Source organism: Leopardus geoffroyi, chromosome D2 (genome assembly GCF_018350155.1).
Source record: "Leopardus geoffroyi isolate Oge1 chromosome D2, O.geoffroyi_Oge1_pat1.0, whole genome shotgun sequence".
NCBI classification, from domain to species: domain Eukaryota; kingdom Metazoa; phylum Chordata; class Mammalia; order Carnivora; family Felidae; genus Leopardus; species Leopardus geoffroyi.
The window spans coordinates 70,585,522-70,600,219 of NC_059334.1; the positions used below are offsets into that span (position 1 = coordinate 70,585,522).

Sequence of the window (14,698 nt, forward strand, 5' to 3'; positions counted from 1 at the left end):
CTTGCTCTCTAGGAGGGATTTGGAAAGAGCCGTAATCCTGGGTTAGGAGTAATTTGTTACAGCAAGATGATACTTGAGTGGCAGGCCACTTCTGGCTGAGGCAGCAAGACTTGTGTGCAGGGGGGTCGAGGGCCTCCAGAAGGTCAGCCTCACTAAATCTTCGCCCTGGCTCGGGGGTTTGGGTCCTCCCCCAGCAAAATTAACCAGAGGCGCTGCCTGACCTTTTGGCTTCCTGAGGTTAGCATTACGAAGCATCTCCGCATGCCTGTCACAGCTAGCCTCGGACAATAAAAAGTTGGACAGGGAGGCCTTGCTGGAGCCACCGAGCATCGTTCGAGATGTGACAAGGGAAACACAAATAAGAGGGAGATCCGGCGCGGTTCACAATTTCAGTGGGAATTTGAGGACATGAGCCGAGGTCTGTCTTGCGTTTTGTTCCTAAGTGGACTGACTAAAGCACATGAATTGTGCTTTAGTTTTTGCCTGTTGACTGCCGAGACTCGCATTGTCCTTTGTCGTTGTGGAAGAGGGGGGAGAAATACGACGGAATGGGAAGCAGAACCGAATCAGAAAGATCTCGGGTCTTGAGCGCTCCTGGCTGTGGAGAAAGGAAGGAATGTTTTAAAGTTCCTGATTCTAGTGTCTGCTGCAGTCGTGCTGATTCACGTATTTAAAATAACTCTTCCAGGTCCCCAGGACCCTGTTACTCTCTGGCTTTGTGTTTCTCAGAGGTCACCTGATGGCTCTTTCTCTAACAATTTACGCGGTAGCTAACAAGGTAACATGTTACCCAACTGTTTTTGGCTTGTCACTCCGGGGTGCCCGTTGGAGGAAGAAATAACACATCTTAACTGTCCTGTCATTTACTCAGTGTTATCCTCTGGGGTTGAAAATATGGTGAGGACACCAGTCAGAGTGGCCAAAATGAACAAATCAGGAGACTATAGATGCTGGAGAGGATGTGGAGAAACGGGAACCCTCTTGCACTGTTGGTGGGAATGCAAATTGGTGCAGCCGCTCTGGAAAACAGTGTGGAGGTTCCTCAGAAAATTAAAAATAGACCTACCCTATGACCCAGCTGTAGCACTGCTAGGAATTTACCCAAGGGATACAGGAGTGCTGATGTATAGGGGTACATGTACCCCAATGTTTATAGCGGCACTCTCAACAATAGCCAAATGATGGAAAGAGCCCAAATGTCCATCAACTGATGAATGGGTAAAGAAGCTGTGGTTTATATACACAATGGAATACTACATGGCAATGAGAAAGAATGAAATACGGCCTTTTGTAGCAACGTAGATGGAACTGGAGAATGTCATGCTAAGTGAAATAAGCCATACAGAGAAAGACAGATATCATATGTTTTCACTCTTATGTGGATCCTGAGAAACTTAACAGAAGACCATGGGGGAGGGGAAGGAAAAAAAAAAAAAAAAAAAAAGAGGTTAGAGTGGGAGAGAGAGCCAAAGCATAAGAGACTCTTAAAAACTGAGAACAAACTGAGGGTTGATGGGGGGTGGGAGGGAGGGGAAGGTGGGTGATGGGTACTGAGGAGGGCACCTTTTGGGATGAGCACTGGGTGTTGTATGGAAACCAATTTGACAATAAATTTCATATGTTGAAAAAATAAAAAAAAAATACAAAAAAAGAAAATATGGTGAGAAGTTATTTGGGAGGCTCTAGGCGAGTGGTTCCAAGCCCATGTTTTAGCTAGAGAAACTGAGGTGCAAAGCCATCCTGGCCTGCCTGAAGCCACAGGGTGATGGAGAATGGACGGACTACACAGGGTTCAGGTTTCTGACCTGTCGCGGTTCTGCTGACTCCAGCGCTCCTCTCTGTTTGGTTTGCCTTCCAACAGTTCTCACGCCCTTCCTTCCTTTCCCGCCTCCCTGGTCTCTTCCTCGGCGCATTTATCCCAGGGCGGGCTGTGTTCTTCCCAGCTTTCAGGCAGAATCAGCGGTCCTCTGCCTTTGGAACGGTCCTTTTCCAGGATCCCACACCAGTCAGTCACATTTGGAGATGGCTTGTTTCCCGGGGAGCTTTGGAGGGTCTGATTTTTCCTTGAAGAATAGGTGTGTTCACCTGTTTCGCAGTTCATTCTTGAGGCGTTTTGGCATGTGGGTGGAGCCTTTGCATTATGTGACTGTGTGCTCTCCCCCGCCCTTGGGTCTTTGAAATGAATGCGATAACCATCAAGCGACTTGATGCGGGTTTTTTTTTTTTTTTTTTGTAATCCATTTTAACAATAAGATATAATTCACGTACCATTAAATCTACCCATTTAAAGTACACAGTTCGGCGGGCTTTAGTATATTCACAGTGGTGCGCAAACATGAGCCGCGTCTGTTTCCAGAACATTTTCATCAGCCCCGAAGAAACTCCATGCCCACTAGCAATCGCTCACTCCTCAATGCCTCCTTCCTCCCAGTCCCTGGCAACCACTAATTTAATCTGTGTCTCTATGGATTTGCCTATTCTAGATGTTTCCTACAGGAGGAATCTTCCAATATGTGACCTTTCCTGTCGGGCTTCTTTAAGTTAGCGTAGTGCCATTGCAAGTAATCGCTTGTTTTCATTGCCAAATAGTATTCCATCGTACGGCTCGACCACCATATACTTCTCCAGTCCTCGGCCGAGACTTGGTGTGCTCTTACCCACTGTGCCCCATATTTGGTGAGCCCCCAGTGATGCCCACGCTTGCCATCCCATGTCTTTCGGCGTCTTTTTCTGGCCTGCAGGTGCCCGTGTGCACTTTGAGTTGCTTGTAGGCAAGCAGGTGGTAACCAGCACATCGCAATCAACTGGACTGGACTGAGCCTTTTGAAAGGAGCAGTCATAAGAAAACGTGGTGACACGAAGTAGGCCGTCTTTGGCCTGTCTCTTCATGGTTCCTACAGTGGCATGTGAGCTTTCACCCCCCGCCCCCGCCTCCTCCCAAGGAGGGGCCGTGGAGAAGGAGTTCATGCTGCCCTGTGTGGGGGCTGAAGATGGGCAACATGTTTGAGCAAGACAGGAAGACAAGGGTTTCTGCTTCCAGGTTCTTCCAGTGGCTTCATGTCCTCTGACCTCAGGGACATGGGCCCTCAAGGGACGTGGACGCTTGTGGCACGGTGGACATTGGCTTGGGACCCACAGCCCTCTTTGGGGGAACTCAATCTCGAGGCTGCCTGAAGACTCTGACGTGGCTTGCCCTGGGCTGCTTTTGGTCATGACCGAGCAGGACGGTCTCTGAGGCTGAGTTCCCACTGGCTCCCAGGGTCGGTGCAGGGGCTGCACCGTTTCTTTTGTCCCCTTGCAAATGTTTTGCCCTCCCTCCCCACTGGTCCTTCTACTCCGTCTGATAGAAGGGATTGCGAGCCCTGGTCGGAAATCTACATTCCGGTTCAGAATCCCTCGTAACTGCATGGCTCAGTCACCTCATTTCTCTCTGCTTTTCTTCACTTTTAAAATGGGCTTGGACGGGTGCGCCTGGGTGGCTCCGTCGGTTAAGGGTCTGACTCTTGATCTCAGCTCAGGTTATAATCTCATGGTTCGTGAGTTTGAGCCCCGCGTAGGGCTCTGTTCTGACAGCACAGAGCCTACTTGGAACTCTCTCTCCCCCCACCCTCTCTCTGCCCCTACTCCACTTGTGTTCTCTCTCTCTCTCAAAATAGAAATAAACTTAAAAAAAAAAATTCAAAGCGGGTTTGGAGGGATCTGCTTTGACCACCTAAAGAGATGTAGTGACCATCAATGTAGGAGTTTAATAAAAGAGCTTTTGAGAAAGTGTGGTGGAATCTGTAAATATACACATGCTCTTTATTGGTACTGCCCTAGTGCTGATAGTTTAGGCTAATTACTGGTCATCAGGGTCACATGACGAGTTGGGGAAAAAAAACTTAAAAGACCCCTGGGCCCACTCCCAGATAGTTGCATTTAGCAGGTCCAGAGTGGGTCAGGGGAGAAGTCTTGCTAGACAAACCAGCAAGGTTTGGAAGCGGTAGGACCACGTCACCATCGTGAATTAAATCTTTCTTTGTAATATTGCTCCTTCCTTGTGTTAGTCCCTCTACCATTGACCCGCTTATTGTCCCATTGACTGGGTCTTAGATGACTCTTCTAGGCCTCGGAATATCTAGTCCACGCTGGACACAGAGCACGTGCTTTGCCAATGCGGCAGGAACACGTGAGTCAGAGGCGAATGGGACTTTTGAGAGAATTTTCCTCAGTTTCCTGCTACAGAGTTAGGCCCAGAGTGGGGAAGAGGTCGCCCACCCAGTGAAGAACTAAAGTGATGGCCTAGATAGTGGCGGAAGTGGGCCTCGAAAGTGGATTTCTGGACGCTTTCTCAGTCTCTTGCTATCCCGGGAACACATAGCCTTGATTTTAAGAGTGACTTTTGCAGGATGATGGAAGGAAGTCCCAGGCCGCAGCCCCCGCGGAGGGGAGGGGTGTGCATCTGGGTTTTGGAAGGAAGGGCTCAGTGCAGTTCCACCCAGCTGTGCTTCCATGAGCCGCTAGAGCATAGCCTCCCTGCAAAACCACCGACCTAGCAATTGCAAAAATATCTCAGGGACGGGGGTGTTGAATAGCTAGGGAGGTAAAGAATACAGGAAATGCCAAGTTGCGGTTTGGGGATTTTTTTGGTTTGTTTGTTATTTGCTTGTTTTGCTCAGTTTCCCCCTTACTACCAGTGGCCTCAGTAGCTCTGGTAGAAATGATTTTCTAGTAGCCTTGGAGGAAAATAATGTAACGTTTGCCCAGCGACCTGGGGGGAGAAGAGAGCTGATAGGTGCCGGAGAGGAGGGTTCATTCCTCTGAGGACCCTGTGTGACGTTCCCCTGAGATACTGATGCCTAGCCGTTGATAAGAAAACCGAAGAAGGTAGAGGGGAGTTCTCAGGCGAGTCTGGATGAAACAGAAACGTGGTGGTCCGGAGCCTTGCGCACCAGAACGCCAGCTGACCCAGGGAGCCCAGGTAAGCTGAGTCAGCGTTCTAACGGCCTTAGTCTCCTCCTTGGTAAAAGGTTAGTTGTAACTTTCTGCTTCTTTATTATATAGGGTTGTTGTGAATGTGGCTTTGAACTCTAAAGTGCTCCCTAAATGTGAAGCAATACCATTAGGACCCTTTAGATTGTTATGATTAGGAAGAAAAACAGGTGAACTGCAAGGATTTCATTGAAAAATCCTGTAGCAACCAACTCATGGAGGTAGAGGGCAGAGCTATTGAATTATTGTTTTACATGGGTGCCTTGATATCCTTCCTCTCCCTCGGATTTCTTTTATGTTGGGAAATGGGATAGGGACTTTAGAGAAACGTTTCTAAGTTCTTACAATGGTTGGTGTCATTAGAAAAAAAAAAAAAAGTAAGAACTAAAGTCAATCTTAGCATCTTTCATTTTCTTCTGTGGCTTTTTTCCTTTTCCAAGTTCAGAATGTACCCAGCCTTCTGAGGTCTTTGGTTTTCTTTCCCTTGGTAACTATAGTATATGCTCACTTATGCTATATCCCGACTAGGCACAATCACACGTTCCTGAATTTTCTTTTTCTTTTTCTTTCAAAAAAAAATTTTTTTTTAAATGTTTCTTTATTTCTGAGACGGAGAGAGACAAAGCACGAGTGGGGGAGGGGCAGAGAGAGAGGGAGACACAGAATCTGAAGCAGGCTCCAGGCTCTGAGCGGTCAGCACAGAGCCTGATGCGGGGCTTGAACTCAACAAACTGTGAGATCATGACCTGAGCCGAAGTCGGACGCTCAACCGACTGAGCCACCCAGGCGCCCCTGAATTTTCTTTTTCTCTGCGGTTACACTTTATAGGCAAATAATGCCTCTTTATTTTTTATTTATTTATTTATTTTAAATTTTTTTTTTCAACGTTTATTTATTTTTGGGACAGAGAGAGACAGAGCATGAACGGGGGAGGGGCAGAGAGAGAGGGAGACACAGAATCGGAAACAGGCTCCAGGCTCTGAGCCATCAGCCCAGAGCCCGACGCGGGGCTCGAACTCACGGACCGCGAGATCGTGACCTGGCTGAAGTCGGACGCTTAACCGACTGCGCCACCCAGGCGCCCCAAATAATGCCTCTTTAAATAGAGCCTCTATCTTAGGCTCTCAGGTGGATTTTTCAAAAGAAGCAATTCTTGGGCTGTGTTTTAGCCTAGAACAAAGCAGCTTAATCTCCGGCACATTCTGCATCTGCAGGAAAGTTGGTCAAACCAATTTTGTAGTGGTGGCCCCGAGGAGCCTGTGGGATTCTGACGACTTCTGATATAATTTCACTGTTAGTTATATGCGGTCAGGGCTGGCTTTGGGAAACTTGTTGGTACCTGTATGATTCAGAGGGCAGGACGGAATATTAATCACGGCTTCTTATAATTTAACTATTCTAGATAAATTGGGTTTCCCTGACCCGCAGGGCAAAGTTAATTATTTATAGAAGATGGGCTGAATTTCCCATCTTCCAGTTCTGAGAAATGAGGTAGCTTCTGAAAGAGACAGGCAAACCTGATCTTTCACAGGCCTGTGTGTGAGCCTCGCAACGTGAGCTCCTGGAGAAATGCGCGTGCCCCATTGGCCACATACTTGCGCTTCCTGTCGTCTCTTGAAGTTTTTCCGTTGTCCTCCTACGATGAGTGACTCCTGGTGGCCTTTGGTTTTGTCAAGTTGCATGGCGTGAACATTATGATCGTGGTGTCACCCCTTCCAGCTTGCAGGTGTGGGTAGAGTCCCCAGGGCCCACAATGAGGCTGCACGGGGAGGGTGGGGGGGGGGTCACCTCGCAAAGGAGGAAGGATTCGTGGGTTTGGATGTGAAAGACTGTGGCTTGTGGTCTCTCGGTTTGGGTGTTCGGACAAAATAGCGACTTTCTGTTATAAGAAACACAACACTTGTGACTTTCTGGTGCTCAGGTGTTAGCGAGACTAAGCAGTCATGATCTGTCATGAGGATGGTTTCCAACTACTTTGAATTCTCTTACAATGGGTTTTCCTAGGAAGAAGCACCCCTGCTGAGAAATAGCTTGGATCGAAAAGGCCGGTGTCTTGTTTTTGTGCTCAGGTAAAGGATACCGATCTACCAGGAAGGGGAGGGGAGCTCAAGGCCTTCGCAGTTTTTAAGATCAATCCTTTTTGGCGTGATGGGCTTTCTGTGGGACCTAGTCTTCCAGAAGAGACCGGTTTCCTCTCCATTTAGCAGGCTGTTCAGGCCCCGTGGTGGCCCCTGCCTCCCCATCTTGCCTGAGCCCGGGGCTGATGCCGTCTGTTGGTGGGCAACACTGGCCCAGCATGGGCGTCATTCCAGCGTCGTGATGCGTGAGGGTTGCCCACACTGAGAAGCTCTGGAGAGAGCAGCTCCTGAACGTAGAAGGGTGATGCCCAAAGCACACGGGGCACATCACCCGTGACCTGCGGAATTTCTGCCGGGCGCTCTTTCGTGGTGATTCCATGGCATGTGACACATTTGCCAGTGTTTCCTGGGAAGTGCGTGAGAATTTTGAACACGTGAACCTCTTCCAGTCAGAATTGCCCAGGGATTTTCAAACTTCCATTTTGGTAAGGAGGGATAGTTATTTCGGTGAGATTGTGGTCTAGTGGTTAGCCCTTGTGACTGGGAGTCACGGCTGGAGAGCTCAGATTCTTTCCCGAGCTTTTCCCCCAAAACTGGAGTCTGCCAGTGACGATTAAATCTAAAACGTCGCCTTGGGGCCACCAAGTAATCGTGTTCGACTGTCTGGATTTAAGGCCCACTGAAGGAATGTATCCTGTGTGACTTGAAATCACGTCTTTACATACTCATTCCCTAAGCCAGGGGTGACAAACTGTGGCCCAGGGGCCGAAGCTGTCCTGCCACGTCTTTTTGTATGGCCCGTGAGCTAAAAATGGTTTTTCTATTATTTTTAAATGGTTGAAAAAAATTAAGAGAAGAAGAATATTTCCTGACACGGGAAAGTCCTATGGAATCCGTGTTTTAGTATCCTATAGATAAAGTTTTATTGGCACACAGCCACGACATGATCCGTGCAGGACTGTGGCCGCTTCGGTGATAACCACGCCTGAGCTGAGTAGAACCGAGATGGTATGGGTCGCAAAGCCTAAGTAAGATATGTGCTGCAGCCCTTTACAGAAAAAGTCTGCCAACCCCGCCCCGTACAAGTAAAGGGACGGACGTCACTTGCCTGCCCGTCTGTGAGATGGAAGTGCGGCCAAGCAGCTTTGGTTTTTTTAAATTTTTTTTTTTTCAACGTTTATTTATTTTTGGGACAGAGAGAGACAGAGCATGAACGGGGGAGGGGCAGAGAGAGAGGGAAACACAGAATCGGAAACAGGCTCCAGGCTCTGAGCCATCAGCCCAGAGCCCGACGCGGGGCTCGAACTCACGGACCGCGAGATCGTGACCTGGCTGAAGTCGGACGCTTAACCGACTGCGCCACCCAGGCGCCCCAGCTTTGGTTTTTTTTTATCAGGGATGTGGAGCTTTGTCATCAGCATCATTGGTCTTTGCATGGTTCTATTCGTTTCGAAAGTCAGCTTTGTACCGTGACCTCAGCAGCCCTGAGATTCAGGTTCTCTGAGCAGCCCTCCTCACCGTCCTTGCTACGGAAGCTGTACTCACAAGGATGGGGGTGCCTTTCTCGGGAGCAGGTTCCCTCAGGCCCACTTGTAGCTGGATCCTGCGGGGCCCTCTGATTCGGAAGATCCCTCCCCATTTGCCTTTCCTTGTCTGAGCTTATTTAGTTATCTTGAGAGAAAGTGTGAGTGGGGGAGGGGCAGAGAGGGAGGGAGAGAGAGAATCCCCAGCAGGCTCCGAACTGTCAGCGCAGAGCCTGTTGTGGGGCTCGAACCCGTGAACCGTGAGATCGTGACCTGAGCTGAAGTCAGACACTTAACCGACTGAGTCACCCAGGTGTCCCCCCTTGTCCTTTGTTTTGGATCAGGGGCAGTGGGGGAGGAGACGTTAGAGTTGCATACCTTTTTCTTTTTTTGCTGACAATTTTACAGGCTTTTAAAGTGTTTGATTCTGTTCAGACCATTGGTTTTGTATGTATTTCGAGACTTTGTCCACAGGTCCGAAGCTTAAACTTAAGCTCCCTGAAACATATCATAAAATAGGATTTGGGGAAAAACCCTAACAGGCCACGAGCAGAACATTAGTATTAAACAAAGGATGAAACACTTAAGTCAAGATGGCCTTATGCATTTATTATTATTGTTATTATTATTATTTACAAAATGCGAGTTGAGCAGGACTCCATTTCAACAGTTTTCAATGCAGGAATTCCCACGGCCCCATTTGATTGCAGTTTGCTGAAAAGTTTAATGTTTTTGTAGGCAATTCATAATTTCCACGTTGAGCGGCCTGAAAGGAAGAGAGCCGGAGCCCCAGTGTTGTTTTTGTAGTGGGATGGTGGGAACTTTTTTTTTCACTTCCCCAAAAGGATGTAAAACCGAAGTTGGGCCAGGGGGAAAATGTGGTGTGGGGTTCCCGCCCTTTCGTAAATCCGAGATGCCTCGCGTCCTTCGGGTCTTTTCTCTAGGACCCAACAGAATAGAATTTCCTGCTGCTTAGTGTCTCCAGGAAGGAAAAGCTTTTCCTCTAGGCTATAATCGTACCTAATTTCCTTTTTCTTCCCTTTATTTATGTATTTTCCTTATTAATAAGGACCAATTGTAGAAGATGAAGGAAGCTGGGAAACCCATCACTTTTGGAGGAGGTTAATAACTTCCTTTAAAAAATCCTGACATAATACGTATTTCCCCGAAAGGAGCCTCGTCAGCCTGAATGCCAGTTATTTCCAACGGATGGGCACAGGTTTGCGGGGGCCCAGCCATTCTGTGGGATCAAGTTGCATTGGGATGGAGAGGTTGAAGCTGTCACTGTGGAGTCCTTGCAAGCCAGCGGGACTGGGGCTGTCTTCCTCCACCATCTGGATCTGGTTAGCTCTCTCTGGGCAGTGGGGCCGAGTCTCATTTCCTCCAACCAGTAATGTTATATAGGCAGTGATCCTGGGCTGCCCTAACATAATTGAAAATTATGTGTATTGTAGGCTTGGAGCGCTGAAATGTAGGCTCATAAAAATATGTGGTGCAGGTAGCCTGCGGAGATTGGATATGGCACACAATGAAGCTTTTATGTAAAATAAGAATTATAAGACTCTGCATTAATATTGCATTATGGGTATGACAGTTCTCTGGTGAGGTCCTCAGGGCAGGTCTGTCACCTTAACCAAAAGCCCAGATTTCCGAATTCTATGGAGCCGGTGTTTGGATGCGATCAAATCAGTTTTACAGATGGCCGAAGATGAAAACTTGTCTGTTAATCTGACCCTGCCCCCCGAGGGTAGCGTGAGGTGTAGGTGTGTGGCACTCAGCTTGGCATTCTTCCTCACAGGTTTTTATGAGAGGAAAGATGAGTATTGGCAGGTTTCCATTTTGGTTGGCCTCAAGGAAATGATGCTATTGAGTGGTTTTGACCAATGAGGTCCATATATTTATGTGGCAAGTGAGAATGGGAAGAAGTCAGGGAGAGATGGGGCGGAATGGGTTCCCATGGCCCACTGGCTTGGGTTACGGGAACATTTACTACAGTGGCTCTCAATTTGGGATGCTGCTGCCCCCAAATAAGATATCTGGAAATGGTTTGATTATAAGGGTGACTGAGGTGGGGGTGGGAGTGGGTACCTGCTGGTATTTACGGTCTGGGGGTCCAGAATCCTTCAGTGCTGGGGCAGTCCCTCCCTCACCCCCACCCCAGATAGTTGACGGATGAAACACTGGAGGTCCGTAGAAGCGAAGGGATTTGATGCAAGGCCTTGTGGTGAGTTACTAGAACTAGTAACCAGGTTTCCTCACACGAGAGCCTTCTGGCTTACAGCTCCGAGGTTGTAGAAGTTCTCTAACCTCGTATAGATCTAAGTTGGGAAAATGTGTACTTGGAGCAGGTAGCTTGTGGGCCAGGCTCTCCCAGCTTTGGGTGTAACCGCATTTGGTTTTAATCCGTTGTCCAGTTGTATCTTTAAGGAACCTACGGGAAGGCTTGTGTGTGACTTTCACTCTTCCTTTTCATATGGGATTTGAGCCAACCCTTCCTTCTTTCTGGACTGCCCTGTGCTGTTCTTTTTCTTTCTGTTGAAATCTTTCTGACTTAACAAGACCTACTCTGTACAGCCTTCCCCAGTGTCTTTTCTCAGAACTACTGTCTTCTTTCTTGGCACTCCCTAGGCTCCCTCGACGCCCTGAGTCTGTGCCGAGGTTCTACGACGTTCTATATGGACTTAATCTGTGTGTGAGCCAGTTCTCTCACGTGCGCAGAAGCTCCCTGAGGGCAAATGTTCTTCCTATCTCCTTATCCTTCGCAAGAAGGCTATGTACAAAGCGAGCTTTAATCAGTATTCATTGAGTAAAATGTCCTGTGCAGTTTATATGAAAACTAGCCATTTATTTTGCTTTTGGGTCTCTGGAAAGCTCAAGATGGCCTCTTCAGTGCCCTCCAAGCATTAACTGGTGCATTTAACAATTGGCCTTCAGAGATACAGAGGCTGGTGATGTCCTCATGAGAATCTTAGCGCTGTGGCTTCAGTTTTGTTCAGTTGTCTGAAGGTTTCCTGAGTGCAACTACGCTGAAAGTGTAGTGCCTTGGAGTCGCTTATCCCATGTGTTAAGTATCTCTGTGACGGGGCAAGCCACCTCACCTCGGTTCAAGCCCTTCTTCGCAAAGCTGACGCGATCACTTGTGACAGAAGTAACTCCCTTTCCCTTCCTTGTGCCACGGATTTTCCATCTTTGGGGTTGGTGAGGGGAGCCATCTTCCTCTTGCTCGGGCAGCTTCTACGAAAGGACGTTTGCACAGATACAGCCGACTTGAAAGTGAAGGATGGTGGCATTTTAGAAATGAAGGTCACTGAAAGAGCAGATCCGGGATTAATGGTGTCCTCTGGCTTGAGACTTCCCTTTGCTTTCTTCCTTTGGGAGACCTCTCCCTGCTTTTCTCTCCCACATCCCTACCGTTTCCCTCTAAATGAGTTAGTACCAGTGAAATCGTGTTCTCTAGAGCCAGCCTGAAGTTTGAATGTTCAGAACCAAACTGTAGTTGCTCATAGTGTTGATGTTCTGTTGAAAGTACCTGTTGGACATGAACCCTAAGAAGAACTTCTTGATATGCACGATTTGATCTTTCTGTTGGTGGTGGTGTTCTTTGCATGCTTTTAAGTTTCTTGGTGTTGTTATTTGCCTGTTTTTACTCCTTTGAGTTTCTCGTCTGTGTATCAGGGACCCCAGGAGTTAGGTCTTGGGATAGCTGTTTTGTATGGCTTTTCCAAATTCATCCGCCACATTCGTTTTGTTTCCTCCCTCTAGTATCTCCAGATGAAATGGCCACTGCTTGATGTCCAGGCGGGGACCCTCCAGAGCAGACAAGCCCTCAAGGATGCCCGCTCTCCGTCACCGGCACACATTGTCGTAAGTGACCTTACAAAGGCGGTTCCTTCCTTTCTTGGGTGGGGGGGGGTTGGGGGGGGCGGAGATGAAGAAAATATTCTTTTGTTGATAACAAGTCTTGTTTATCACTTTTTCTTTCTTTAAAATATATATATATATATATTTGGAATATTCTTGGATATGGTTTATATCTAGAAGGTATTTGTTTTCTGCTATTGGACCTTAGTGATTGTTACCTACTCGGAAAACTTCCATGTCTTCCCACCACCCCTTTCTCCTGGTGTTGGGTTAGTCTAGCCTTGTGGTCTCTAGCTAATGGGACCCTACCACCATGGTTTGGAGGAGACTGGAAATGGTGCCATAGCAGCTTACAAAAATACAATCTCCAAATCCTTTCCTGAAAAACTCATTTAGTGGAGGTGAGTTGCAGAGGAGGGAATTAGAAAATGCAAAAGGGAAGCTTCGGATTTGACACTTTCCAGTCCCCCCCCCCCCACCCCCGTCCCCCAATTTATCTTAATTGTTGGACAGTAGTAACATTCTACGTTAATATCAGTAGAATTTTATCTGGGCTGATTGTAAACGGAGAGTAGAAATGAATTTGGACGCGCTTAAGTTCAAATTAATCCATACCTCCATGGCTTTGAAAGCCTGTGAGTTTAACATAGGAAACATTTGTTTCTAGTAGTGAGAAACTATAACATAAAACGTGTGTCTACATATATTTTTAATGTACTTTCAGATTTTGTAGGCTCTGAAAGTGGAATTTATAAATTAACCTCTTGAGAAGATGGCTCAGCCTTCTTAGAATATTCTCTTCCATATATTTATATCATGAGCTGGACTTCATAGTTTTGAAATAATTAATGGAAGACACATTTTTTATAATGAATCTATGACAGGTAGAATTATGCAAAGCATGAAATAATTCATGTATTTTTTATTTGAGTACCACAAAATGCTACCCATTAATATATTTTGCCTCTCTGTTACTTGTAATTTCTAAAAATGGCAAAATGATTTTCTTAAGTAGAAAACCTCAAGATGCATTGTGTCAAACTTCAGGCTAACTGTCTCCTGATTTTGTAGCTTGCTATAATAGAGTATATATTATTTAATGAATTATGCCTCTGTTATATGAATATTAAATACATATGTATGTGTGTGTATGTATTACAAAGTGATTTATTTCCGTTAAGCCACGTCTTGAGTCATCGTTTGTGAAAATGTTCTACAAATTCTTATGTTATAAATGAGGCACATAGAAAAGGTTGACATTTTTCCAGAAGTTTTTCCCTTCCTCCCACTCCGCAGTAAAGTGGATGCTCATAATTACATACGCTCCTACAATGTCAAGGTTTCAGGGCTGGAAGTGACCTTAGATCATCTCGGCCCAACCTGCTCTCAGAAAAGGAAACAGGCCCAGAGATGCCCTAAGTGAATTGCCCAACGTCACACGCTGAGTTAGTGGCCAGAGTGAGGACTGGACCCGGTCCTCCGCTCCTTTTCCGGGGCCTGGTGGCCTGTTCTTTACTAAGGGAGAGTAACTTTCTGTGGCTGGTTCTCTTTTGCGGACGGTCAGGCGGGGTCATTATCAGGGACAGCCTCGTAGGTGTGAGGGTGTTGCTGGTGTGGGGCTCCGACTGATACAGGTTTCTCCGAGGAGAGTAGAGTGAATGCTGTATAAACAACATTTTAACAATGTACAAAGATTTGCGATAGTTGCAGTGTCCTAGAGGGTAAAATGAGGAAGCCCGTCCTTTTCACGCTTCCTGCCCCCCCCCCCCCTCCCCGGGCATTTCCCATTGTGTGTCTGGCCTTTGAAATGTATTTCTCTGCTTTTTTTTTTTTTTTTTTTTTAAAGCTATAGAGAAAGGACATTATCTTTAGAATCACTTGGAGGCTTTTTTTTTTTTTTTTCTTTGCTCTCCTAGTGGAGAGAAGGTGCCATTCTTAGAAGTGGTTCAGGGTGGACACAGCCCCTCGCGGGTGTGGATGGAGGTCGTGGGCCCACACTGGTGAGCATCGCCCGAGTGTGAATGGGGGCTGATCCGTTTAGAGAGAGCTGCCCCTCCTGCCTCCCCAGCCGTCCCACGTGGACGGTGTCACAAGGTAGACCCTAAGCGCTAATTTTCATCTTTCGAAACGGACAGGCTGAGGAGAGGCAAAGACGTTTTGTCCAGAGCCAGTGTGGGTTTTGGCGAGGGGAACGTGGCGGGACTTGGGTCCCTCTATCCCCTGCTGTCTTAGGTGTGTTTTCCGCGGCCACCGCTTTGGGCCCCC

The 14,698-nt window shown here is 47.3% G+C and overlaps 1 protein-coding gene across 49 annotated transcripts in view; it reads left to right on the forward strand.

The window, feature by feature from the left end:
- The window catches only part of TCF7L2 (transcription factor 7 like 2), a 202,310-nt gene that overhangs the window by 65,408 nt on the left and 122,204 nt on the right, over window positions 1–14,698 (forward strand). For all 49 annotated transcript variants that reach the window (XM_045438923.1, XM_045438921.1, XM_045438926.1 and 46 more), the window contains one exon: window positions 12,335–12,436. In XM_045438923.1, the coding sequence (XP_045294879.1) occupies window positions 12,335–12,436 (102 nt within the window). The remainder of the gene's footprint in view (window positions 1–12,334; window positions 12,437–14,698) is intronic.